This window comes from Pelmatolapia mariae, linkage group LG10_11 (assembly GCF_036321145.2).
Source record: "Pelmatolapia mariae isolate MD_Pm_ZW linkage group LG10_11, Pm_UMD_F_2, whole genome shotgun sequence".
NCBI lineage: Eukaryota > Metazoa > Chordata > Actinopteri > Cichliformes > Cichlidae > Pelmatolapia > Pelmatolapia mariae.
In genome coordinates, this window is record NC_086236.1 from 50,066,292 (window position 1) to 50,093,687 (window position 27,396).

The 27,396-nt window shown below is 41.5% G+C and overlaps 1 protein-coding gene across 1 annotated transcript in view; it reads left to right on the top strand.

Moving 5' to 3' along the window:
* The first annotated feature begins 426 nt into the window (after nucleotides 1–426).
* Nucleotides 427–27,396, top strand: part of LOC134636957 (zinc finger protein 236-like) — a 52,487-nt gene continuing 25,517 nt past the window's right edge. Inside the window, exons 1-13 of the mRNA XM_063487242.1 lie at nucleotides 427–508; nucleotides 1,652–1,791; nucleotides 6,041–6,205; nucleotides 6,299–6,477; nucleotides 7,360–7,490; nucleotides 10,360–10,532; nucleotides 15,907–16,029; nucleotides 17,113–17,286; nucleotides 18,147–18,324; nucleotides 18,446–18,718; nucleotides 19,470–19,673; nucleotides 19,784–19,916; nucleotides 27,087–27,347. Of these exons, the coding sequence (XP_063343312.1) occupies nucleotides 457–508; nucleotides 1,652–1,791; nucleotides 6,041–6,205; nucleotides 6,299–6,477; nucleotides 7,360–7,490; nucleotides 10,360–10,532; nucleotides 15,907–16,029; nucleotides 17,113–17,286; nucleotides 18,147–18,324; nucleotides 18,446–18,718; nucleotides 19,470–19,673; nucleotides 19,784–19,916; nucleotides 27,087–27,347 (2,186 nt within the window). The 5' untranslated portion in view covers nucleotides 427–456. The remainder of the gene's footprint in view (nucleotides 509–1,651; nucleotides 1,792–6,040; nucleotides 6,206–6,298; nucleotides 6,478–7,359; nucleotides 7,491–10,359; nucleotides 10,533–15,906; nucleotides 16,030–17,112; nucleotides 17,287–18,146; nucleotides 18,325–18,445; nucleotides 18,719–19,469; nucleotides 19,674–19,783; nucleotides 19,917–27,086; nucleotides 27,348–27,396) is intronic.

The window sequence follows — 27,396 nt, forward strand, 5'->3', positions numbered from 1 at the left end:
CTTTGAAATCGGTGTATCTGCAATGCCTAAGAAAGTGTGTTTTAGTCTGTTGGTCTGATTATTATTATTATCATTATTGTTATTATTATTATTATTATTATTATTATTATTATTATTGGCCATTAATGAAAATAAATACCTCCTTTTTTAAAAAGAAAAAACATTTTGACGAATTTGACTGTACTTGTGTCTTGTTATTTTATCTTTTTACGGGTCGTTTACTGCTAAAATAAGTGGCTTTGCGCATATTCCAAGCATTTCATAATAACGTAGCTTCAAAACTTGAAGGTTGCTGTTGTAGTACACAAAAAATGAAGTACAACAAACCAAACAGTAGATGTCTCCCTAGTCCGTGCAGCTGTGTGTCTTCGCGAGGACGCTGCTGTCTACTGATGACAGAGTCGCCATTTTGAAAAGCAAATCGTTCACAGCACACCCACCCTGAGTACTGGAACTATGCCGCGGGGCCGGCCTCGCAAACTGAGAGTTCAAAGCAACGACGAAACAGGTAACAAGTACCAAAATGCAAAGAATAAAATATATAGATAATGGGCTATCCAAATAACCTGCTATTTTTTTGCCAAACACCTCTGTAGCGCATATAATAACACTTCAATGTAGTGCATATAGTCCCCGGATATAGTATTGCGGGTGGGCTTTGCTTTGTACGGCGAAGGAGTGATTGAGGCGGAATGATATTAATAACGTTTCGGTGGCTCTTCTTATTGGCTTCCAGTCTAAATTGGTGTCCGCGAGGAGCGGAGCTCGGTGCTGTGTGGCGTTAGTTAATGTACGCTTTTTTTTACATGGACTATACATTTATTAGTATTTCGTTGTTAGCATGTTGTTGCTAACTAGCTGGTTTCGCTATCGTTAGCTTCTTGGCTAACACGCTAAAATGTTGGCCATTGTTGTTTTGATACTGTGAAGCGCTGTAGCGAGGCTGTCCAGCTGCCGATGCATATCTTGGAACAAGTTGTCACAACCGCACATTTAACACGACCCAAAGAAAATGTTTTCATGTGCTGTGGAAATGCATTCATTTTGCAATTTGATAACATTGTCAGAACACAAGGTTGTTACAGCTGCTCGGTGGCCGCATAACTTAAACTCAATGTTACCCCGTGATCCCACTGATTGACGAGTAAACGAGGAGGACCCGACATTATATCAAACTTGATGGCTGGATTATACAGTCCGACCCTGTCGGTGACTTAACCACTCCAGTGGACATGCAACACCAAGTGTTGCATGCCGAAATCAAGTTAGACAGGTGCATGTGTATAACTAAAAGCACATATGACATGCGATTGTAAATGAGCTGAAAAGGAGAAATACTTTTATTAATTTCATGTACGATCAGAATGATAACTTATGTTCACAAATATTGCTTCTAGATATGTTTAATGTTAATCTTAGACCTGGCATCTGCTGTTATACCATAAATACACTATCTGAATGGAGAGTCATGTGACTGTACAATATAAATGCTACCTACTGCTTGAATCCAGACTTAAAAGAAAAATATCCAGGCAACACATAACCTGTGTTAGTGAAGAGGTACAACATGTACTTTAGCTATCCTTCACAGGAGAAAGCCTCTTAAAGCACATTAAGATACTCATGTGTCACCTCTTGTGCTTGTCATCAGATGCGGATCCCAGTGAATCTAAGGCAGAGGGCTTCAGTGATGGGGAGCTCAAGGATAAGAAGTGCACAATATGCTCCCAGATTTTTACCACAGAGAGCCAGCTGCAGAAGCACCTCCGTGAACATGAGGTCAATGATAAGGTAGGTACAAGATGGATGTGTCAGCAGGACACAATATCTTGGGTCTGCTCACTTTAGATGTAGGTCACTGACGGTCATCCAGGATTTTAGGGTAGTTCTGGTAGTGCTTTTTAATTGATTTTCAAGCATTTAATGTCAGCTCAAATATTTGTTGAGTGATGATGTCCAGGGTTTTAGTTGTTGTGCATTGTATTTGCTTGAAAATGGTCTAGCCCTTGACAAAAAGTTGGGAACATTTAAAAAAAAGTAAGCGACTACTTTAAAGTTGATGAGCTTAAATGTCAAATGATTTCTATTACTGCTAAATTAAAGTGCTTATTAAGTCATCACAGATATTTTTTAGTTAATATGACTTAGTTTACATAGTCCCGTAATTTAAGTGGGCACTATGGATAAAAATGCCTGTAATACAATATATTTTTTAAATCCATTGAATTAAAGCTGGATCTGTACTTGTTTGACTTAAACCTCGACGACCTGAAATTGTAGAAGGCAAAGCTACAAAAATTACGTGTTTGAACGACAAATTATAGACCTTGACTGTATGATAGCACATGTAATATTTTAGCTAACATCTACAGTTTGCTACTAGAAACCCAGAACGTCCTCAAAATGAATTCCAACACCGATATTAGCTATTTGGCAATATATCTGTATCCGTTATTTATAACAGCTGATAAGTGAACATTTTTAAGAAGTGAAGAAGATACAGGAGAAATGCCCATTAACCAAGTTATAAGTGTTCATGTTACATAGTTTGGCCATCAGAGGGCACTCTGCAAGATTGTTTGAAATACCATAACAACAACCAGTGATCTGAGCATAGTCAGGCAGAACCACTTGTGGCAGTAAAATAACTACACCTAAAAAAATATGTGTACGTTTTGTTTGTCTGATAGAAAAAAATATCACCTGATATATCTGATTTTTAAATCGCCAAATACTGGTGATTTGAAAACCTGATATCAGTCAGGCTCTATCACACCCACTCTGGATGCTACAATATTAATAGTCAAGTGCAGCTTGTAGTCGATGCATACGATAAAAATAATTACTCTAAAATTATACTTGACCTAGAGTTTGCATAATCTGCAAAGTAGCAGATTAAAAGTACTGAATTTGATCAACTCAAATGGAAAAAAAATCAAAATCCTTGAATAAAATTTTTGAAAAGAATTAGGCTAATTACTTGATTTAATTGGTTGGAGTATTAGGGTTTGTGATGATGGAAAAAGAAGAAAGTGTTAGTCTCATACCATGTGAGCAGGTGAAGGGAATGACAGACATGGTGTTAAAGCTGCAGTGGATGACCCAGCTACAGCTGCAGGTTGGATTTGGGCCACTCTAGTAGCTTAGCATTAAAGCTGGAGCTATCCTGGATGTTTCAGCTTGGATAATTTTTCACAGCGTGAAAGTTTAAACTTGCTGTAGTCTGTTTGGCAGTCTTAGCACAGGTTTTAACTTATTTGCAGCCATTTACTTTGAAAGCTTCTGAAATGTACTGTTACAAACAGTCAAAAGACCATGGTTTCTCACCCTACCTTTCCAGTGACAGCACAGTAAATATTACTGTATGATGTCAGCTGGAGTCTTCCCTCTGTAGTTTTAGAGTGCTTTTTCCCACCTAACCCATGTCATGCTGCCACATAGGAAAGTCCTATTGAAATTTCTGAAAATCATTAACTGATGTACAGATCCAAACAAAATATGAAATTTAAAGTTTTTGTCAAACTTTTCCCTAGTGCCTTTTTAACAGAACAAGGGATTTTTAACATGTCTAAAAAATATTAGTTTTCTTTAAAAAAATATTAAGTTATTTTTGTTTGCTCACAATAACACGGTTATTTAAGCAAAACAAAAATTACCAGAGTCACTATTATTAGCCCTCTGACAAACTGACCTTTTTATTGAGCCATAGTACAAACCACAGCTGTGCAGTGATGTGCTTTAACTTTGTAATGTTCAAAGCTTGTAAAGTCAAGTTAAATCTGAGGGTTATCTTCCCATTTACACACAGTATAAAAGCTACAGAAAGGGTTTGAATTGTCACTTGAGAAAGCATCATGCCAAAGACAAAGGAAATCAGTGTAAATTGAGAAAAAGAATCACTTATGCTAACACAGCAGGAGATGGATATACAAAGTTATCATAGGCTGGCAGAGATCGGACGCCAAAGATTTCAAAGACTCTGGAAAGAAAAATAGTAAGAGATGTGTCTAATGACTCAAGAACAACTGCAATGACACCCATAAATGACTTAGCCAGGTCAGGAATTGAAATCTCAAAGAAGCCAATCACTACAACCGTGCACACGAATGGACTACAAGACCAAGAAAATCTTCACTTGACTGAAGCCGGACTAAAGTATGTCGATAACAACCTGGAGAAAGATTATGCACACTGGAAACACATCCTTTGATCATATGGAAAGAAGCTAGAGCTCTCTGGCCACAGATGCACTGCTTATGTTTAGAGAAAGAAGAGAGAGGTGTACATCCCCACAGTGTCCCCTCAGTGTAACACGGTGGTTGGAGTATTATGCTGTGGGAATCCTTTGGCACGTCTGGAACTGAGAATTTCATCAAGTTGGAAGGAAGAATGAGGGATATGTGAAGATTTTAAAAGAAAACCTCAAGCAGTCAACAACAAAACTTGGACTGGGTCGTTACTTTCTCTCCCAACATGACAACAAGCCAAAGCATACAGTGGTGTGAAAAAGTGTTTCCTTCCTTCCTTTTTTTTTTTTTGCAAAAAGCTGAGTTCAGTTTCTCTTGCCACACCCAGGCCTGATTAATGCCATACCTGTTCTCAATCAAGAAATCACTTAAATAGGACCTGTCTGACAAAGTGGAGTAGACCAAAAGATACTCAAAAGCCAGACATGATGCCATTATCCAAGTAAATTCAGGAACAAATGAGAAACAAAGTAATTGAGATCTCTTGGTCTGGAAAAGGTTATAAAGCCATTTTTAAAACTGTGGGACTCCAGTGAACCACAGTGAGAGTCACTATCCACAAATGTCAAAAACATGGAACAGGGAAGAAACTTCCCAGGAGTGGCTGGCTGACCAAAATTAATCCAAGAGCGCAGCAACGACTCATCCAAGAGGTCACAAAAGACTCCAGAACAACATCCGAAGAACCGGTCTCACTTGCCTCAGTTAAAGTCGGTGCTCATGACTCCACCATAAGAAAGAGACTGGGCAAAAACGGCCTGCATGGCAGAGTCCCAAGACGAAAACCACTGCTGATCAAAAAATAAAAAAGGTTCGTCTCAGTTTAGCCAGAAAACATCTTGATGATTCCCAAGACTTTTGAGTAAATACTCTGTGAACTGATGAGAAAAAGTTGAACTTTTTGGAAGGTGTGTGTCCCACTACATCTGGCATAACAGTAACACAGCGTTTCAGAAAAGGAACATCATACCAACAGTAAAATAAGACGATGGTAGTGTGATGGCTAGCACCTGAGTCACCACATAGGACAGAAAGTATTCCTGAAATAACATTTTGAAAACTTCTCTTCACTTCTTTATGATCACGTATGGCGATGTTGTATGAAGCGGGTACACTGTGATAATGGTTACAGCATCTCTGCCTGCTTCACTTCATGCTCGCTTTTGGTCACACTCCCTCTCTCACTTCTTTATTCTCACTTATATTCTCAGGATCTCACACATTGCGCACAATCACAGGCAAGTTAAGGGATTTAGTTCTTCATGCTGTGCTACTGAGGAAAAAGTTAGAATAGAGAGACCGGGAGCAAAAAGATGTCAATTGGAGCCTAATTCATTTCATTTGCAGCTGCACCTGTAGCTCTGGGCCATTTAAATTTCAAGTCCATTGCCTTTGCTCCCACTCTCCAGGTTGAAGAGCAGTGGCCTCTGGGTATGCCAGAGTGAGTAAGACTCAACTGTGTCAGTACCACTCTCAGACTTGACTAGATTCAAAAAAGCACTCTGAAATGAAGTCAGCTTGTTCTTCTAATAGAAAAGAAATTTAATATTGGGGCCATTTTTGCCTCATGGGGATTTTTTTCCTTTGCCTGTTAATATACAGTACTGTCTACCCTTCACAACAAAGCAGTTTCTTAATTTAGCACATTGATTGAGATTCAGCTGTTCCGTCTTGTCTTTTTAGTCTCTTCTCTGTCTCCATCTGCCTTCACATAGTGACAGCAGCTACAAGAAGCTCACAGCAGGTCGTTTTTTTTCCATTTTTCCATTCTTTCATTTCTCTTTCTCTTGCAGCCTCATCGTTGTGACCAGTGCTCACAGACGTTCAACGTGGAGTTCAACCTCACGCTACACAGGTCCACACACACTACATCGGACTTCACCTGCCCCGTTTGCAATAAGAAGTTCTCTCGCATCGCCAGCCTTAAATCCCATATCATGCTGCATGAGAAGGAGGAGGTAAAATGCCTCATGCTGTGGATTCTGTGCATATTATGCACTTTTATTTCTCCTTTAGACTCCTTTCTATGTTATTGGTTTCCATTCCTGCAGAATCTGATCTGTGCTGAGTGCGGAGATGAGTTTGTTCTTCAAAGCCAGCTCTCTCTGCATTTGGAGGAGCATCGGAAGGAGCTCTCGGGCGTCAAGGTCTACACCTGCAAGACCTGCGACAAGGAGTTCAAGACGTCTGCGCAAATAAAGGAGCATATGAAGAGTCACATCAAAATGAGGTCAAACAAGACACTTCAGGATGCTGATTTATTACATTTGACACAGTCAAGTGGAAAAGCTTTGGGTTAAAAATTTGGCATGAATCATGCAGCTGTTTAAAGAAAAATTCAAAGCATCGACATATATCTAGTATTTTGTACAGACCGAGGGGTGTCTGATTCAAGATAGATTAATCTTTTATGAAGAAAAAAACATTTTTGCAAAATAGTTTTAGGTGAATTTGCAGCTCTGCAGAGTGATGAAATTAAACCACTGTCATTCATGGCGTTCATGGAAAATAAGTACATTTGTAGTCATTGTCAGATAATCTTTCATTTGAGCTAAGCACAAAAATGCTTAGGCGAGTCTATGCAGCTGTTCTCAAAACTCTCTGTAGCCTGTTACTGCTAGAGGCTAAGCATTAGAACCAAGGTCCACTACTTTGAAATAACGCCTTATGCCAATTTAATGCTTTATGCTACTTCAGAGCTATTCTTTTAGACATGGTTTCTATGATAATGTTAATTTGCAGACTAGTAACAAATATGCTACTAGAACAGCTTGACTGTCAAGGTCTGGAGCCCTATTGGACTGAGGCCTGTCTTAAAGAAGTTCAATTTCCTGTAAGTGTGCAGATGAGTTGGGATTCACGTCCTTCTAAAACTCATTAAACCATTCAGAAAGCACTTGTGTGTAATGCCACATACCATTTTGTCTTTACTTGTAGAACAAACATTTGTTTTAATTGTAAAGAAAATACTTGTACACAAAGGATAATTGTCTAAATCTCAAATATAAGGCTTAAAAAACTGCTTTGTTGTATTATGAGTGACTTTCCGTGGTCCTATGTTAATGCACACTATATTAAACTAGACTTTTTTTCATGGTTCTTTCCTTTACAGGCCACTTACTTCTACTTCAAGAAACTACAAGAAAAACATAGATCGCAGTGGGTTCACAAACAGCTGCCATCATTGTGGAAAGGCTTTCAAAAAGCCCAGCCAGCTCATCAGGCACATCCGAATACACACAGGTGAGTGAGAATGGAAAAAGAAAAACTTGATTATAGTGCTTATATTGAGATTTAAGCTCAGAGCAAAAATACTCCAGAAACTGGAGGGTAGAATTGTGTCCACTTCAGGCCAAAACAGGATCCTTTAGGGTAATTTTTTTGTTCTGGATAATGAATTTATAAACAAAAAAAACTTTAGACCGCCATTCAGCATTGAGAAGAGGATCTAATTGTTTCTCCTTGATAGTTCACAGTGGTTTTAATTAGCTTAGATGTTAACTTAAAATATTAGGATGAGCATTATGAGTCTTATGTGAAGGAATGTAAAGTTTACAAAAGTTGGAAAACTTCTGACACCTATTCACTCTGAACCTGTTAGGAAAAATGTCAGTAAAAACTAGGAAAGGGAAATGATAGAATTTAGCGATTCCATTGTCGATTCTTGTTGGATTCTCATTGGCTCTGCTTTGAGAGTCCCCAACATTGCTATGCAATGCTGTGTGGTCAAATAATTGTGCATTTTGGAGGTATTTCCCCTTTTTGTTGTGATTAGTATTAGGGTCGTTACACAAAAAAGTAATATATTACAGATTCATACATTACACAGAACACTTTTATTAAAAGTAAAGTTATTTTTCTGTTTTCCTGTAAAATGACCTGAAATACATTGCATCATAATTACCAGGTAACAATATAAACCCACAGGCTACGTCCATACACACCATCACAAATCCCTATCCTAATGAGGACACACACATAATCTTTCTCTTAGTATTCAGGTATGAACACAGAGCAAAGATGAAAACCACCACAAAGAGACTGTCCTGGATGCAGTTTGCACTTAACCATCGGGCTCTCGTCCGTTTGTGGAATGAAAATAAAATTAATGTCCATACTCATGCAATGTATTGGCTAACTATAAAACTTCTCACTTTTAAAGTTTAACATGATGTTTATATCAATTTCCATTAAATATAGGATAATTGATATAAACATCATGTTAAACTTTGAAAGTGAGGGGTTTTATAGTTTGTAGCAGACTGTAGGCTCACGTTAAATTGGATGCCAACAATACGTTTTTGTAATTTGAGTCTTCTTTTGAGGAAACTCTTATTTTAGGAACTGAGGAGATCAGCTGTTGTAGTTTTGAAAGTCTGCCATTCTTGCTTGTATAGCTTCTATAGTATTCAGCTACTTGTTTTATAATGTGTCAAACATTTGTGTGAGCAGAATGTAGCTGATCTATGTCCTGCTTTAAATAAGCAAAGGCTTCAATTATATAATCTGTAAACATCATTAAGCAAAGAAGTTAATAAACCACATGTACGAATGCACTCCACCGCCACCACTGATGCTGGCTACTGACCTGTGTGCTGGTAAACATCTATTCAGAGCCCGTCAATAGTTTCTAAAACGAATTTAAAATCTAACCAAAGAAGCATTTGTGGTTTTAACTTTCTTTTGTGTGTGCACTGCCACAACAACTTTGTTTACTGACACTGTTCCTCTATAGTGTTCTTGAGCCCTTGTGGTATGTGTGGTGGAGAGAGTTATAGATATTTCTCTGGCTTCTCTGAAACAGTGTGAGCGGTTGCTTTTTATATTTCATATGTAAATGAACTTTGCATTTGAGGTTCCAGAAACCTGAAGAGTGAGTGGATACTGGCAGCAGCTTGAATTGATTGGGGTTCAGTAACCTGCAGTGGACTTTCAAGGTGTTTAGAGACTTTTTGTTTTCTTTCATTTTGTTTTTTAATTTTATTATGTCCCATTGAGGCATTTTCTTCCTGTAAATGCTGTCCAATAAAATTAAAATATACAAACCATATATAATCAAGGGCTTTTTTGTAGCTCAGAATGAGGGTTTGGGGGGTTTAAGCTATGCCACAATTGCCCCTCATATGGTTAAAACATGGAGTTTGTATTACCATTCTCTCCTGTTATATATGGGTATTTGATATACAAAAACATATTAAGACTTAAAACCACAGGTTAAAAATAATCCTGATGATTTTCTTTTGATGGAAAACTCTTTGGTAGCTACAAACATTTTTATGAGCAGGAAAAAACAAACTTTCTTAACTGCGCTAATTCTGGTTTTCTTTTCTTCTGCTCTTTCATATAAGGCTACAAATTCGTAAGTAGCTGCACTGCATATCTGGAAAAACTGCACACCTCAGCTGGGCCCATTGCTCAGCTGTCGTATGGAGAGATTGTGTGGGTAGAATTCGATATTCCGGTTCAATTCAAATGTTCTTGTGGCTCCTGTGAACGTTCAGCCATCTGGGTTCAGGTTAATGTAGCCAGTAGCTCCCACCCACGTGTTGTTTACCCATCATCCACATGTTAAATAGTTTGGCTGGGCTGAGCTGGGGGGTTTTAATGCAGGATTGAATTGACTTCTTTTGTGCTTTGAATCTCAAACAACCTTTCAGTTGATGAGGTAAAGACTATAGAAACACACATTATGGTTCATTTGCACCTCTGTGGCTTGCAGTGATGTTGGAATGGTACAGGACTGTATTTGAGTCATCTTAATTTAGCTTGAAGTAATACCAGCCTTATGTTGTTACCAAGGTGACAAAATTGCATGGTGGTACTGTAACAAAATGAGATATTCTACCACTGACAGTCACATATGTGGGTAATATTGTTGGAGAAATTCTTATTAAAGCAATGCTGGTGAGTTTTTTAATGATCATACATTAAACACAACCATGTATTGTATAACATATAATAATTACTATATCTCCAGGAATAGTTTTAATTTTGTTGTTGAATTTTCTGGAGATGACAAGGGATTCATTGAGATTGTATAAATTTGATATTATTATAAATATTGTCATTATTACAGCTTGATTCTTGACCTGATCGTGCTCCTCCTCTGCAGGTGAGAGACCCTACAAGTGCACGCACTGCGGCAAGGCTTTCAACCAGAAGGTGGTGCTACAGACTCACATGGTGAGACACACCGGGGAGAAACCTCACCTCTGCATGTTCTGCCCTGCTTCCTTCTCCCAGAAGGGGAACCTGCACTCTCACGTTCAGAGGGTTCATTCTGAGGTAAGAGCACAGTAAAAACACAGTCATGGCTTCAGATGCATGTTTCAAGACTGTGTAATTCATTTGTTTATAAAGATTAGATATTGTCATTAAAGGGGAATTGATGCTATAATGTTTTACATTTCTGACATCCTGGTATCACATTGTATAGGAATGGTACCAGTTTAACCTCACCTAAAGAAAGGTTTTCCTTGGGTGAAGTCAGCCATTGGTTTTATTTGAAACGGTTAATGAGCTCCTTGTTTTGTTTACTTGCAAGTTCCTCTTTAACTTAATGAATCGACTTAAATTCAGGAAACTAAAACTAAATTTCAAAGTAAAAGTTTTAAGGACTTTAAATGGTTTTGAGTTAAGGACTTCACACAAATTTATGTGAACAGTTAACACCCAAAACATCATGTTCATGAAAAGTTGGGACAATTTAAACTGACTTCATTTGTTTTACCAGCTTTCTGCAATTCACTAGCATGTCGTTCAGTTGTACTGTTTCCCCAGATACATATATGTATTTTTTCTTGTACATCTTGTTAAGTCACACGCTAAATTGCCAGAACCTCTGTTCACAGCTTGTTATACTAAAAGCACGGCACTTTGTCATATTGTTTGTGTGTCAGAAAGGGCATAAGGTTCCTTGTTTGATTTTTCTCCTTTGTAAACACCTCACAGAAGCCATTTTTTGCAGCCTAGCTGATTTATCCTTCCTCGTATTGTCAGGGAGGCTAAATGGGGTCTGTCAAGTCTTCCACTTAGTGCTACACTGTGGTTGAGGGGTCAGACGAAGGACACACATCATAGACCTCTCTGGGGACCTAAATTCTCATGTGTGTGGTTGTGTCTGTTTCTAGAATTTATCAACTGAACTAGTTAATGGTTGGATTTATAGAGGTGGTGGTATCTCCTGGTTTAATGACTACTTCCAGTAATGTGGCTACAAGCTGAACTAACTCAGCTCTGTGGCATAATGATTGTAAAGGTCCCTCAAAGGTCCCTCATCACAATGAGCAGTGCTAGGTGAGCATGAATGATGTTTTGTGCTTGCACACCAAGCCTTAAACTAATTTAGTTCACTTCAGCCAACCTGGCTGCTGAGAGAAATAGGTTTACCTGGGTCTTTTCTGTAGCACACACAGTCTGTACTTTCTTATAGTCAGAAGCAAGGAGGTGTAAAATTCTCATTGTTGCAGTCGGGTTGCTTAAACAATATAAATATAAATATAAATCAAGCTTAATTATACACCTAAAGAAGAGATACAGGAAATTGCTACAAATATGTTAGCACATCCTTCTTTGTTACTGAAGCGGGGGCGTTTTAATTATGGCTCTTTCAAAAGATTTTACTGATTAATAAAAAGCTTCACACTTAGGTTACGTTAATGAGCTGTCAGAGATTGGCAATCATATTAAATGGCTGGTTGTGGTCTGTTATTTGGATTGTGAATAAAAAGTGCTTTTGAGAAAAACGTTGCATAATTTTTTGTCAGCGGTTCAATCGGTCAAATGAATTGAAGTGTGTGTTGTCTTACCTGCATACACCATTGTCTATTCCATGATAAGAGATGGTGATTTGGCCAGTTGATTGAACTGGAGAGCCCAATGGCTGGACCCTTTGAATAATGCATCAGTTTTTCACAGGAGTTCTTTAGCTTTGCTTTTGTAGACAGTTTGTTCTTACAATTGGCTGACTTAAAAAAAAGAAAAAGTCAGGGGCTATTCACAATAGATTTCATGCTCTGGTGCTTACTGAGGAGCCAGGGGAGAAAGTGTTTAATGGCATCCAAAGCCTTTGCTTGACACAGATTGTAGTGCTGACGCTTTTGGAAAAAACTCATTCTCCTGTGAATCTGTGATTTAAAATCAGCTGCAGAACATTAGTCGTTTCATTGATTGGTAAAACACCAATTTACAATATGAGTATCATATTAACCTAATACTAATGAATTTATGGTATTATAATTTGTCTAAAAGTAAAGGACAGAATATTATGCATATGCATATAGGGCTGTTCGATATATCGGATGACAACAAATGCTATCGTTTGTTTCATGGTGTCGCAAAATAAACTGTTTACAGCAATATTTTTTTCATCGTTTTGATGGTCACTGTAGTGGCTATATTAATTTCTTAAAGTTCTCTCATTCTCTTATATTTAATATAACCACACTATGGACAGACAAGCGCCTGTTTTTATGTGTTGTCGTTAGCAACAATGACGGTAAAACCATCGCGTGGCTCCGCTGTCCGCTTGATTGTTTTCCACATAAACCTTTCACAATAAAGCTCAAGATCCTGTTGAGACTTTTCAAAATAAACTGAATCACATGAACGAGTATGCAGAGAGTTTACAGACGAGAAGCAAAAACGAGCCGTCAGGTGCTAAAAAATAAACCTTAGACTCAAACTTTGAAAGAAAATGGTGGAGGTTACAACTTATGTCTAAAAATGTATAGTTTCATGCATCGGTTAAAACACTCGACTCCAGGTAAAGGACGCCCGGCTGGAAAAGCTTCACGCAAGTCGAGTTGCCCGAGATTCACAGAATTTACAGAAAATATTACATTTTTGTGATTTATATTGTTGTCAGGACGATAAATGTCTTATATCGGGATATGAGATTTTGGTCATATCGCATAGCCCTATATGCGTATTCATTCACCACAATTTCACACCTTATAAGTTAGACTGATCATCCACTACAGCCACCTCCAGTTATAGCTGGCTTTTGACTTTTGTGAAATGAGGTTGAACGAGAAACTGTAAGAGCTGGTGGAGGATACCTCGGTCCCACTTCAGCACACACTTCATACACTATCAGTGTTTCAGAACCAACTGACTCAAATGTTTTCAGCAGCTTTACGTTTACTCGTCCAGTGGACTCTTCAGATGCTGGTTATTAAATGGGTACACGTCATTGACCAAGGACTGGACTGAAGAAACTCTCAGAAAGACTTGAGAACTGTTGCTCAGGACTAATTAAAAAAAATTATAAGCTCCTCTTAAGGAAGCAAAATATAAAGAAATGACAGGTGGCTCAAGACTTCTGCACAGCACTGTAGTTGAGGTGTAGACTTTTACATTGGAGTTAACAGAATTAGAGAAAAAAATTACAGATTCTTTCCACTGTGACCTCTAAGGTGAAGGGGGTCAAACTAAAGCACTATATACATACTACTCCTGGATCAGCTGCCCAGTGAATTACATTGAAATATATTTCAATAACAGAAGAGTATGCCCTCCAGTTCTTGCATATACACTTTCACTCGGCTTCCTTTTTCATCTTCCACAGACAGTATTTCTGTCATGATTCATTTGTCATTGTGGCCATCTGTACCCTCACCCTTTTTACCAACTCCCCATATGATCTTCTCTTCTAGTTATTCCCCATCTTTGACAGTCCTTTTCTCCCGCTTCATCACCACCACTACAAGAAAATAACAGTCCTCCTCCTCTGTCCAGCCATCTCTCCCATATGTTCCACACCAGCACAGGCCAGTGCAACAAGCCCATCATCCTGGCACTGATGATACCTTTCTGGGGCTCTTTCATATGCCCCACACTCTTCCAAACATACTCCAAATGCATCCTTTCCAGTGAATACAGACTTGAACCACCTTCATCTACTTCACCAGTGGTTTACCCTCACAGGAAAAGCAATCAAAAGTTTTTGGTGACAAGCTCAAAAGACCTATAGATTTGTATTTTTTTGTAACTGCATTTAGATTAAATATTAGACTTACCTCATTCTCACATATTGCTGTGTTTTCAGTTATGGAAGCGTTCTTCAGCATTCTACCTACACATTTGCTCAGTTTCAAGGATTTTACAGCTATAACGTAGAGACATATGTAGGGTGTATATGTAGAATGTAGACACAAAGCTCCCTTACAGTGAACTAACACAACATCTGACTGAATTTTGGTCACATGTGTTCTGCACACTCCTGATAATGCCACTTGAGGGATTGAATTTTTAGAAAAGGAAGAAAATTGTAAAAACTAAAAGGGCTATGTCAATTTCTATTTTACTTCTTTATAAACATCATACTTCAAGTCTAACGCGATGGCTCTATAGTGTAGTAGTTAAAAAAAACCTTTGCCTAACACATGAAAGATGGCTGGTTCTAGCAGCAGAGCAGCCATAAGAAGATTAGTTGAGGTCTAAAACAACTTGAAAGAGTGATTTATAGATTGATGTATGCACTCTTTATGTTCATATGAAAGTAGATTTGACATAGTTATAGATATTGATAGAAGCCTACAGAGTGCAGTTTTACAGTTCTGTGACTCTGTCCATTATAAATAAGCTATATGTAGATATTAGAGCTACTTCTTATATTTTGTAAACTTTTTAATATATTGTATTCTTTAATTTAGTTCAGTCTTTAGTACTGTTCTTATTGACTTGGAGCAACTGTAACCATATCATTTTGTAAGGGATTAATAAAGCATTCAGATTCTGATACTGATGATTCTGACTGCACTGGTCCTTAGCAACATGCGCTAATCAACATGCTTCAGCTTGAATTTTATTTTGAAGAAGCGTATAAAGTTGTGCAGCGCAAAGTGTGGTGAGTGGGGTCAGCTGTTAGCGAAGATTGCCTTGATTTAAAAAACAGCATGCACAAAGATGCTGTTTGTTCTCGGGATATTAGCCAGCTCTGATCCTCAACACAAAAGTTCACGTCGATTGTTTTCTAACTTAGCAAGTTTGTTGTCCGTGGGGAAACTGCAGGTATGAATGGACAGAAGAGAACTTTCCAAGTAAATGTCGATTGCGGGTCCATGATAAGACGACCTTGAAGGGAGACTTACCACTTTTAAATTTTTTTTTAATTTAATTTAATTTTTTTTAATACAGTATATAGGATTTTGGAGCTTCATGATCACTTAAACACACATTTTGAGTTCACCAACAGTAGCTTGATACAATGTGCATATATCTATAATAATATAAACACCAGAAGGTTAATATAATACATTAACGAGTGACAGGGTGAGCATTATATACAGTTTTCCCCTGATGTTTAGAGTCAGTTTTACATCTACTTCAGCCACTTCAGCTGCATTATATGCAATACTCACAGTAATCTAATGAAGACACACCAAATTGATGTGTGGTTTTATTAGATTACCACTATCATCATCATCACAGTGATCAAGGGAATTCGAGAAACTAGTACCCAACCTGTGATTCCTAAGGATTCATAAACATATAATTTCATTGTTTATGAGGCAGTTTTTTGGGGGGTTTTTTATGAAGGGGAAAGTAAAGGTTTACCTCGTTTCCAGTTAAACACTCTGACATATGTGGAAATATTATTATATTTCCATACAGCAGCTAGCTGTAATGTGCTTTGTGTGTTTGTGTTCTCTTACAGACCAAAGGGGTGCCGCTGTTCCCGTGCATGGACTGCAGCTGTGTATTTAAGAAACTTGGCAGTCTGAACGCCCACATCAGCAAAATGCACATATCCGTGATTGAGGTGCCATCCAGCACTTCGGTAAGAGAAGCTTGTGTACCAAACAAGAGAACATCCGCTAGAAAACATTTCTTTGGTCCAGCATCTGATCAGAGGGTTCTCAAGTGTCCTGTGGTCCTCATGTTTAATGTTAACGAGACACACTGGAGTTTGTTTCCCAAATTAGTTCATACGTAGGCTGTTTGCTTATGCTTCACAAAATTATGCAGTTTTTCTCTGCTTCTTGCTTCTTTTTTTTCCCTGAGGAAAGAAGTAGCTTCCCATAACTCGATTATGATCCAGAATTATTATCACTTTTTTCAGTGTGCCAGCAGCAGAAAAAACAAAGTGCAGCACTAAAAAAAACCTCAGCCGTATTGAACGCAGACAAGTCTAGTTTGATTCACTGTGGTTGGTAGCTTTAGCGAACCCTAGAGGCACTGTTACTGATAATGCTTCTCAAATTGTGGACTTTTATTTCCTTCCAGCTTTTTCCTTCTTTATCCGAAGATAACTTAACTGCACAGGATAAAGGGTTTTAGTTTTTTGTTTTGGTTTGTTTTTTAGTGGTAGATAATGACTGTGGTTTGTTTTTTTGCCATTGGCATTTCAATACGTCCATGTCACCACTGCTAGAAACTCTAAAAACTTCAATTTCATTTGCACTAAAAGAGCAGCACCGTCTTTCAGTTTTGGCCTGGTAAAAGATTTCCCTCTGCTCTAGAACAATCAAGAACGGCTGCTGCCAAATTTGACCTGGTGTACAGTCATACAATGCAGCATGAAGCCAGTCGTCGCCCTAGTTTAGAACGAGAATGGTGTGTTTCCATTATTTGGTTGTTAGCAGGTTATTAATTACAGCCTTCATTATTCAGTGATGATCTACCTGCCATATCTACACTTAAATGAACCTTTTGTTGAGATGTTGTATCTCCATGTTAATATGTGCATAAATAATGTGGGCATTAATATTTTATTTAATAATCACCAGTGCTTTGTTTCAAGCTCAACAGAGCTACTAATCAAAGTTTAGTCATCCCACAAATTGTGGCTTGTCCCAGCTCTTCGTCACGTTGATCTGTGTCTTTCGTGGTCCCCTCACCTCTTTTTTTGTCTTTTTTATAGGAGGCTGAAACAACAGGTCAGGCTCCAGGGGTGCCAGAAGGTGGCGAGGGAGTGACAGATGTCATCCAGCAACTTCTAGAGCTGTCAGAACAGGTCAGTGGGGAGACAGCCCAGCCCCAGCCCCCAGAGCCAGCTATCACAATGGAAACTGCTATTAACCAGGACATCCTACAGGTGAGTGGCGTGTAATGGCATGATTGTTACAATATAAAAAGCAGTATCCAGTAACAATCTGGACGACAATCCGCAGACCCAGCTTGTACATTACAGACATTAATCTTCACTCAATGAGAATGGACTAAAACTGCAGATAAACATGATATATTCAGACAGAAGTTTTAAAGTAAAAAGACTCCTGAGTGATGAATGATATGCTCTGCTTTCATTTGGTGATTGAATGTCAAGATTTTTTCACTGTTCTGCAAACACCATCCATCCAGGGGAGAGGGCAGTTTAACAAATGTGCACCAGGAACTTTTAGAGATGAGCATCATCACAGAGTTTAAAACGGCCTCTACTCCTCAGCATGATAAGATATGATTGTCGCTGAACTTTGCTTTGCATCATGGCTTTTTTAAAATTTTATTTTAATGGCCATATTAAAATTATTAGTACCTGAATAATGAGATATTTTTAAATAATCACTTTCAGTGTTTTCAAAGATTTAAGCAGCATTCCTGTGTTCGATTTTCCTTTCCCAGACAATATTCTTTGCGATTTGTTAAAAGAACCTCATTATTTACTGATGTCCACAGGTCCTGCACTTTAAAGGGTTCTCTTTCAAGTAATAAAAAAAAAATCCCTTGATTTATAATGACATTAGTGTGTGTGTGTGTGTGTGTGTGTGTGTGTGTGTGTGTGTGTGTGTGTGTGTGTGTGTTTTACTTTTAAACCGCTAAAAATGATCTACAATCACATCTTGATTGCTCGGTTGATTGCTTCTTTTCAAATCCATTGCTGTGGTTCTTTGAAATTGCTTGTGTGTGTGAGGTGTGCATGTATATTAAAGTTGTGGTTCTCCTCTGGTACTACAGCAAGCTCTGGAGAACAGCGGGCTGAGTGTGGTCCAACCCCAGAGTGACGCCCCTCCAAGAGAGTCACAGAACCAAACGACCGATGGCGCTGTTGTCGAAAACAAGAAAGTGCAAAGTACAGACAAACTGACCAGGGAGAAAAAGAGGAGCATTTTTAAGAAACCTATACAAATGCCAGGTAGGAGGGGATATTTTACTCTTTATGAGTTTAGCCCTTTCAGTGAGATGAATTTAATAAATACTTTTACAGAGATACTTAATTTTATTTAAAAAGAGAAAATATGTTCTGCCCTTTCCAGGCTCCATAAGGGAGGAGGATGGTGTTCGCTGGCACGGATGCCCCTACTGCTCCAAGGAGTTTAAGAAGCCCAGTGACCTTGTTCGGCACATACGCATCCACACCCACGAGAAGCCTTTCAAGTGCAAACAGTGCTTCAGAGCTTTTGCTGTCAAGAGCACCCTCACAGCACATATGAAGACGCACACGGGTATCAAGGCCTTCGAGTGTCAGTGCTGTCTGAAGTGCTTCTCCACCTCTGGCAGCATGAAAGTACACATGCGGCTGCATACAGGTGAGAAGCGGGTCTGCTTTGTGAAGGGGTCACACATAAAGCCAAAGCAACACCAGCACATTTCACTTTATAGAGTCACTCCGTATGTTACATTATTTACTTGTTACTCTAGCATAGTCACTTTAAGCATAAGTTAAAGGAGAAGTGTGTGGGCTCTTAATATTATGTTTCAGCCGCTGTTATTTAGAATAAATAAGATATGTTGTGGTAAATTATGCAACAAATTGCTCAAGCAGGACTTGCATAAATCTAATGGTGCCACTAAAGCTAGAGCCCTCATTTGTATTCATGTATATACTGTATACGCTATATGTGTTTGAGCTACTATGTGCGCCGGTGCATTAGTTTTTGTCTCTCTAATTGCTGTGTAGTGTCACTCTGTTAGGTGTTTACTTTAGCGCTGGTTGTGTATTAGTTCTAAGGTAAAGTTTTGATAAATATGTTTTCAGACGTATGTCTCCGAAAGCTTCATGCTTTCAAAGTTTTATATCTGTTTTGTTTCATACACTGTTACCTGCTAAATGAAGGCTTTTAACCTTATGTAACCAAAATTAAAGCAAATTACAAGAGCGTATATTTTTATGTGTTATGTGCTTACGTTGATTTAGTTATTAATAACTTTAAAACCTCTATGTAAGTTTAGATTTTCATTTTATTAGTTTTTTCTGTTGTTGTTGTTGTTGTTTAGAAAAACTTATTCTCTAAATATTAATTTTCCAAAACATCTATTTTTTTCCCTGACTTTTTCTAGGTGTGAGGCCTTTCCCCTGCCCTCACTGCGACAAGATCTTTCGTACGTCGGGCCACAGGAAAACACACATCGCTTCTCACTTCAAAAGCTTGCAGCAGAAGAAGCATAAATTTCCACGGAAAGCAAACAAAGCCAAAGTGTCCAAAAGCAACCTACCTCTACCAGATATCCCCTTGCAGGAACCCATCCTCATCACTGACTTTGGTAAGAGGGCATGGTGACAGGCACATACCCACAAATATTGGGCAATGCTGCATTATGTTTTCACCACACAGAAGGCTAGCTGTTGTAAGCTCACGTGTTGTTTTTAACAGGTCTCATCCCATCGCAAAACCCCCGCCTGGCTTTTCAACAGTACCTGGATGTTGTGGCCAATGACCGGCCATACAAGTGCCAGTTCTGCAGTAAAGCCTATAAGAAGTCAAGTCACCTTAAACAGCATGTCAGGTAAAGCTTCTGTGTAATAGTGATGTTTCAGTGCATAGTCTCAAAGAGCGAGAACACAATGGCTTTTTGAGGGCCAGTGCAAGTGTTTTTTTCATAATCTGTTGCTAGTTGCTAGTTTCTTTCTAGAATACAACACAGGTGAAGAGAACTATGGTCAGGATAACCACGTATGTTGAAAGCTGGAGGTGAGAAGAGTAGAACAGAGGAGGCATCACTGACAATAGATTTGACATTTAACAAGTCAGATACTGCATGACAGGAGGACACCACAGGCCATCAAAAGAGGAGACATCTTTGGTTCTGAAATTAGTTTTTGGCAGGATCCACAATGTCAACCCGTTTTTAATGGTCCTCAAGGGATAAACCCTAAAAGTGGAAATAACCTGCAATTTGAATATTTTCCCCCAAAAAACAAAGTTTAGCAAACGCTTGTCTTTTTAGATTTGCGTCTAACACGAAATGATTTCATACTGAAGTCAGCAGAGCAGCGTGTCCCACAAATCCTTTCTTAACTGATCTTATAATGTTAGTCTACATAATCATATCAGAGAACTATTAACAAGTGTGTACCGCTCAGCAAGGTTTCATTTTGCTTGGCTTAAGCTCATCTGCAGACAGGCAGAAGGAGAAACAGTGGAACAGATTAGAGGGAGTTGGAGGTTTGTTGACAGACATAATGAATTTGGTGAGAATGGAATAAATGAGATTGAATTGATGCAAGAGAAGGAAGAGAGCGTGAAGGGGAAGTACAGAAGAGTTGAAAAAGAGAAATAACTGGGTTATATTCAGCAAACCAACTTCAACCTGTTAATATATATACTAGGGCTGTTCGATATAACGATATATATCGGATGACGATATAAAAATGTCTATCGTTTCATTTTATGCTATTGTTTGTTTCGTGGTGTCGCAAAATAAACTGTTTACGGCAATATTTTTTCATCGTTTTGATGGTCACTGTAGTGGCTATATTAATTTCTTAAAGTTCTCTCTTTCTTTTATATTTAATATAACCACACTACGGATGGATAAGCGACTGTTTTTATGCGTTGTCGTTAGCAACAACGACGGTAAAACCATCACGTGTCCGCTTGATTGTTTTCCACGTAAACCTTTCACAATAAAGCTCAAGGTCCTTTTGAGACTTTTCAAAATAAACTGAATCACGTGAAAGAGTATGCAGAGTGTTTATGGATGAGAAGCGAAAAAGAGCCGTCAGGTGCTAAAAAATAAACCTTAGACTCAAACTTTGAAAGAAAATGCCGTCCTTAGATTCAAACGTTAGAACAGGCTTTTCCCCGCAGCACGCCATGTAATAAATACTCACAAAGAAAACGGCGGCTGTTACAACTTATGTCTAAAAATGTATAGTTTCATGCATCGGTTAAAACACTCGACTCCAGGTACACAACACCCAGCTGGAAACGAATAGTTATGTCTATAACTTCTGTTCCCTGAAGGAGAGGAATGAGGTACAACACATAAGTATGGGATATCACGCCCTCGCGTGTCCTGGCTGAAGAAACCTTTATTCACGCCTTTAAGGCAGATGACGTGTGATGACACGCGCACGGCCCCGCCTGCACATATAGCCGCTGTCATCACAGTCATCCCTCAGTTTGATAGCCGCTCTTCACCGAGCCAAACTGCTCAGTGGGGTCACCTTGTGTTGTACCTCGTTCCTCTCCTTCAGGGAACAGAAGTTATAGACATAACTATTCGTTCCCTTTCAGTCGATTCACTCGGTACAACACATAAGTATGGGACATATATACACGCCCCGCAGAGCAGCCACCGAACCGGAATCGGGCCACTACTTCCTTAGTGAGTGGTAGACCCAGCAGAAAGGACAGTATGAGCCACCGAAGGGGCTGTAACGTCCAACCGATAAAACTGCACAAAAGTGTGCGGTGATGCCCAACTAGCTGCCGCACAAATATCAGCTACAGGCACCCCTTTAAAAAGAGCCCATGAGGTTGCCATCCCCCTGGTGGAATGAGCCCTCACCCCGTGGGGCAAAGCAAGACCTCTGGTGCTGTATGCCAGTGAGATAGCTTCTATAATCCAGTGGGACAGCCTCTGTTTGGACAGAGATCTACCTCTATTTGGATTGGCGAAGCAGACAAACAGCTGGTCACATAAACGCACATTCTGAGTGCGCTCAATGTAGGTGCGTAGCACACGCACTGGACAAAGAGAATGCATCCTCCTCTGCTCCTCAGATGCAAAAGGAGGGGAGCAAAAGCTCAGCAACTCAAACTCCATTGAGCTATAAGATGCAGGCATGATCTTGGGAAAATAGGCAGCATTTGGACGCAATACGACCTTGTGGCCATCAGGAGAAAACTGTGTGCAGGCGGGATGCACAGACAGCGCATGAAGGTCACCCACTCGCTTTGCCGAAGCCAAAGCGAGAAGTAATGCAGTCTTATATGAAAGAAATTTCATATCCACAGACTCAATAGGTTCAAACGGGGGGCTACAAAGGGCCTCCAGCACCAAAGACAAGTCCCAAGCAGGGACACTGGACTTAAGCACGGGTCTCAGCCGGCGAACTCCTTTCAGAAAACGTATGGCGAGGGGATGTGCACCTGGTGTCACCCCGTCAAAGCCAATATGACAAGCAGATATAGCTGCTAAATAAACCTTAATTGTCGAAAATGAAAGGCCCTTATCCAGCAGCTCCTGCAGGAATGACAAAACATCCACAATAGAGCACTGAAATGGGAGAGTGTGGCGGTCCTGGCACCATTGCTCGAAGGCTCGCCATTTGTAAGCGTACAAGCCTCTAGTAGATGAGGCCCTAGCGCTTTGAATTGTCGCTATCACACTAGGTGGCAAACCCTTAGCAATCAAGTTTAGCCTCTCAGCAGGTAAGCATGAAGGCGCCACAGATCTGGGCGCGGATGAAACACTTCTCCTCCCGCCTGAGAGAGGAGATCCCTGCGGAGAGGAAGCTGCCAAGAACTCGCTGCTAGCAGGCTGATTATTAAAGGGTGTAACCTCCATTCTCTCACCAGAGGACCCCCCCTGGAGAGAAGGTCCGGCCCCAGGTTCAGGTGGCCCGGGACATGGGTGGCTCTCAGAGACAGAAAATGAACACTGCACCATAACAGCAGAGAGCGAGACAGCCTCAACAGGGGAAGAGAGCGTGTTCCTCCCTGCCTGTTTATGTAAGACACCACTGTTGAATTGTCCGTCCTGACTAAGACATGCTGGCCCTCCAGGACTGGACGGAAATGCTTTAGAGCTAAGAACACTGCTAACAGCTCTAAGTGGTTGATGTGCAGCTGGCGCTGAGCTGCGGACCAGATCCCTCTCACTGATGCACCCTTGCACAGCGCTCCCCACTCTCTTAGGGAAGCATCTGTGGACACCACCTTGCGAAACAACACCCTCCCAATCCGAGAGCCCTGATGCAGCAGCCTGGGCTCCCTCCAAGGACGGAGAGCTAGCATGCAAGACGCGGTTAGCGGCAGCCTCCTCCGGGGATGACGCGATGCACACAGGCGGTGAGAGAGAGTCCAGCGTTGAAACTCTCTGATTTTTAACAGTCCAAGTGGCACTACGGCGATCATAGATGCCATCATGCCCAAGAAGCGTAATATCGTCTGGAAACGCAGTCTGCGTCCCAGCTGAAACTGAGCGAGGCAGCGATGAAACGCGGCCACTCTGTGATCCGACAAACTTGCGCGGCTGGAAAGCGAGCATATTTCCAAACCGAGGAAAGAAATCTGCTGACTCGGGATTAGCGAGCTCTTTTGAAAGTTCACAGAGAACCCCAGTGTCTGAAAGTGTGACAGAACCAGTGACAGCTGTGTCTCCGCCTGCTCTCTGGAACAAGCTACGAGAGCCCAGTCGTCTAGGTAGGCTAAGATGCGGATGCCTCTCTCTCTGAGGGGCGCTAGCGCTGCCTCGGCACATTTCGTAAAGGTGCGAGGAGCGAGCGACAGCCCGAACGGCAGCACTAGGTATTCGTAGGCTACGCCCTCGAATGCAAACCTCAGAAACTGCCTGTGTTTCGGGTGTATAGCCACATGAAAATAAGCATCTGTTAGATCGATTGTCGCAAACCAATCTCCCGGGCCGACTGCATTCAAGAGCTGTCTGAGTGTTAGCATCTTTAACCTGTACGTACGTAGATACGTGTTCAAGACTCGCAGGTCGAGGATGGGACGAAGCCCTCCCCCTCTTTTCGGAACAACAAAATAGCGGCTGTACCAACCTTTGTTTGTCTCCGAAGCGGGGACCACTCGTATTGCTCTTTTCTGCAATAGCGCCTTTATTTCCTCTCTGAGTATCATGGCCGCCTCGGTGTTGACAGTCGTGTTTACGACTCCTTGGAAACGAGGCGGCTTGACCCAGAACTGCAACCGGTAACCCATGGCAACGGTTCGCAGCACCCACGGAGAGGGGGCGCAAGCGCGCCACTGAAGAAAGTGAGCAGCCAGCCGGCTGACCTGCAGCACCGTCGGCGGGGCGTTGTCGCCCCCAAGTGTGTCTGCAGGGGACTGCATCACCTGCCTGACCTGGCTCAATCTGCCTGCAGGCTGAGCATTTGTGATTGTTTGAGAATAAACAACACTCTTTATTGATTGTAACATGGGAACATGTACATTCACACAGTTTGTTGGAGGCACCTTTTCTGGGGCACAACAATGAAAAACAGCGGGAACACTCGATGTGGTCACCTGAACATTTAACACACCTGAACAGGGAGTTACCTGAGGCATTTTGTGTGCAGGGGTTTTGTGCTTGGGAGACAGTGTTAGGAAAGTGCAGCGCCTTCTGGGGCTGACAACCTGAACAGAACTTAAGCGGCACCTCTTGTGCGGCAACAGAGGGGTAAAAACAGCGTCTCCCTGCTGCTGGACCCCTTCTCCACTCGAAACCACAGCTAGGAGGGCTGAGGCTTCTTCCTCCTGGGCTTCGGGTCCCGCCGGGGGCCCGAGGGTGGGCCTTTGCTCCAGGCCGACTGGCGTAAAGTCGGCCTGGAGGAACCAGCGATCCGAGCTCCGCCAGGCACATTGCCTGGTACGTCTGGAGCATGGTGACGGAGCTCATGGCGCGAGCAGTGCCGGCCTGAGCCCGATAAATCTTCTCCAGCTGCGAAGCAGAGAATCTGCAGTGCTTGGACGGCAGAGTTGCGGGGCCGCCGACACCATGGTTATGGGACGGGGCCAGATAAGCAGCCAGAGACGGCTCCATAGGGGGTGGGTTAGCTAAGCCAGCCCCCTCGGCGCCGTCCAACTCCATGTACTGTCCATAGCCGGGCACAGTGACGCGGGTAGACAGAGGTTTGTCCCATGATGCTGTTAGCTCGCAGACAAAGTCTGGGAACATGGGAAGGCAGTTTTTGGCCATTGTGGGCTCCGGTGGGAGGAAAAAACCCGCGAACCGCGACGGCTTCTGAGCTGGCGGAGGAGAGGGCCAGTCCACCTGCAGCTTCTCAGCAGCACGGCGAAACAGGGAGAAAAGAGAGGCGTCATCGTGGCCGACCGGCGCAGCAGCGGCGGCACATTGGGCCGACAATGAGCTCTCCTGCTCATCCTCCGACAAACCATGAATGTCCAGGCTGATGTCCAGCACGTCATCGTCTTCCTGGGGAGCGCTGGCGGGCTTCAACCCAGGCTGAAGCCCGTCAGCGCTCCTGCATGGTTCTGGCTCGTCATCGGCTAACCCGTCAACATATTCCATGTGGTCAGCCCAGCTAATTGCGGGGACATCGACCGGAAAATCCTCGTCTTCGGACTCGGACGAAGCCGGGGCTCCAGACTCGGAAAGGAGAGGGTCATGCCGTGCGACAGCCGAGCGTCCCAGCACTTTTTCCACAAACGTCACCCATCTTTCCAGGGTCGAGCGCCGGAGCTGGCGGCAAAACGCACAGGCTTCGGGCTCCGTCAACGCTCTCCTAGCGTGGACGATCCCCAGGCAGACAGGGCAGGCATCGTGCTGGTCGCTGTCATGCAAAGAGAAACCGCATCCCTGAGGACAGGGGCGAACAGAAGATTTCTGCTTTGCTCGCTGCGGTTTGGAGTCCATTCCAAAACGCAAAGCGAAACGCTGCACAGGAAAACTTGAAATTAGCGCTCCGCGGGCAGCCTACACACCAACAGCGCGGTGGAGGCTAACACCAACAGGGGCAGTTAAGCTAAGTTCAAGTCGGCAGACAACGGAGCTAACTAGCAGCAGCTAGCTAGCCCAACTCAGCAGAGGTGTTCTCAGCGAGGTGAAGAGCGTAAGAACTGAGGGATGACTGTGATGACAGCGGCTATATGTGCAGGCGGGGCCGTGCGCGTGTCATCACACGTCATCTGCCTTAAAGGCGTGAATAAAGGTTTCTTCAGCCAGGACACGCGAGGGCGTGATATCCCATATTTATGTGTTGTACCGAGTGAATCGACTGAAAGGGAACACTTCATGCAAGTCGAGCTGCCCGAGATTCACAGAATTTACAGAAAATGTTAAATTTTTGTGATTTATATTGTTATCGGGATGATAGATGTCTTATATTGGGATATGAGATTTTGGTCATATCGCACAGCCCTAATATATACTCTTAATCCTTTTTTTCCCAATTTATTTGCTTGTTTTACTCTGCACATGGCTGAACTTTATTAACCTTGTTTCAAATGACCCTGTCATTTATGGATGGAGAGCAATAAGTGGTCTAATCACTCAGCTGCTCTGCTCTGTGTATCTCTGTTGAACTTTCTAGCCAATCTTTATGACAGAAATCTAGTCCTTTGTCTTTGAGGATAATGATAAATAATGATACTGTCATGTGTGTATTGCCTTTTTAATGGCTGGTGCCTCATTATTCTTGTTTTCTGGCAGATTTTGAGTTCTAACTTGTAATGCAAGCTGAAGATCTATGTTTGCCCACCCCTACTGACAGTGCCCTTGAATTACCCATGAACCTGTACTGATACTTAAAAAATTTAGGGAATTTGATTCAAGTTCACCAAGTAATATATCATCCTGACAGGTCATGCTGGACCATGCATGGTGATTTTCCACCTTGTACTAAGGATATACAAATGAATTCTGTCCCTTTCGTTTCTTAGTATTTGCAGCATGCCTCAAAAACTCATCTACAGCAGTGTGCTAGTACCTTTTAGGCTGCTTGATGTCCCAATACACACTAAACCTGTTTTTGAATGTTGCCAGGTCTCATACGGGAGAAAGGCCCTACAAGTGTGTGCAGTGCAGTCGCAGTTTTGCCTCCTCGGGAGTCCTCAAAGCTCACATCCGAACACATTCGGGGCTAAAGGCATACAGGTGTTGTATGTGCGACACAACCTTCACCACCAGCGGCAGCTTAAGGCGCCACATGACCACTCACAGTGACCTGCGACCTTACATGTGCCCCTACTGCCAGAAGACCTTTAAGTCATCACCTAACTGTAGGAAACACATGAAGACGCACAGGTCTGATTTCTGACAGTCTGCTTTTTCACAGTTGGATTGGACTGTTTAC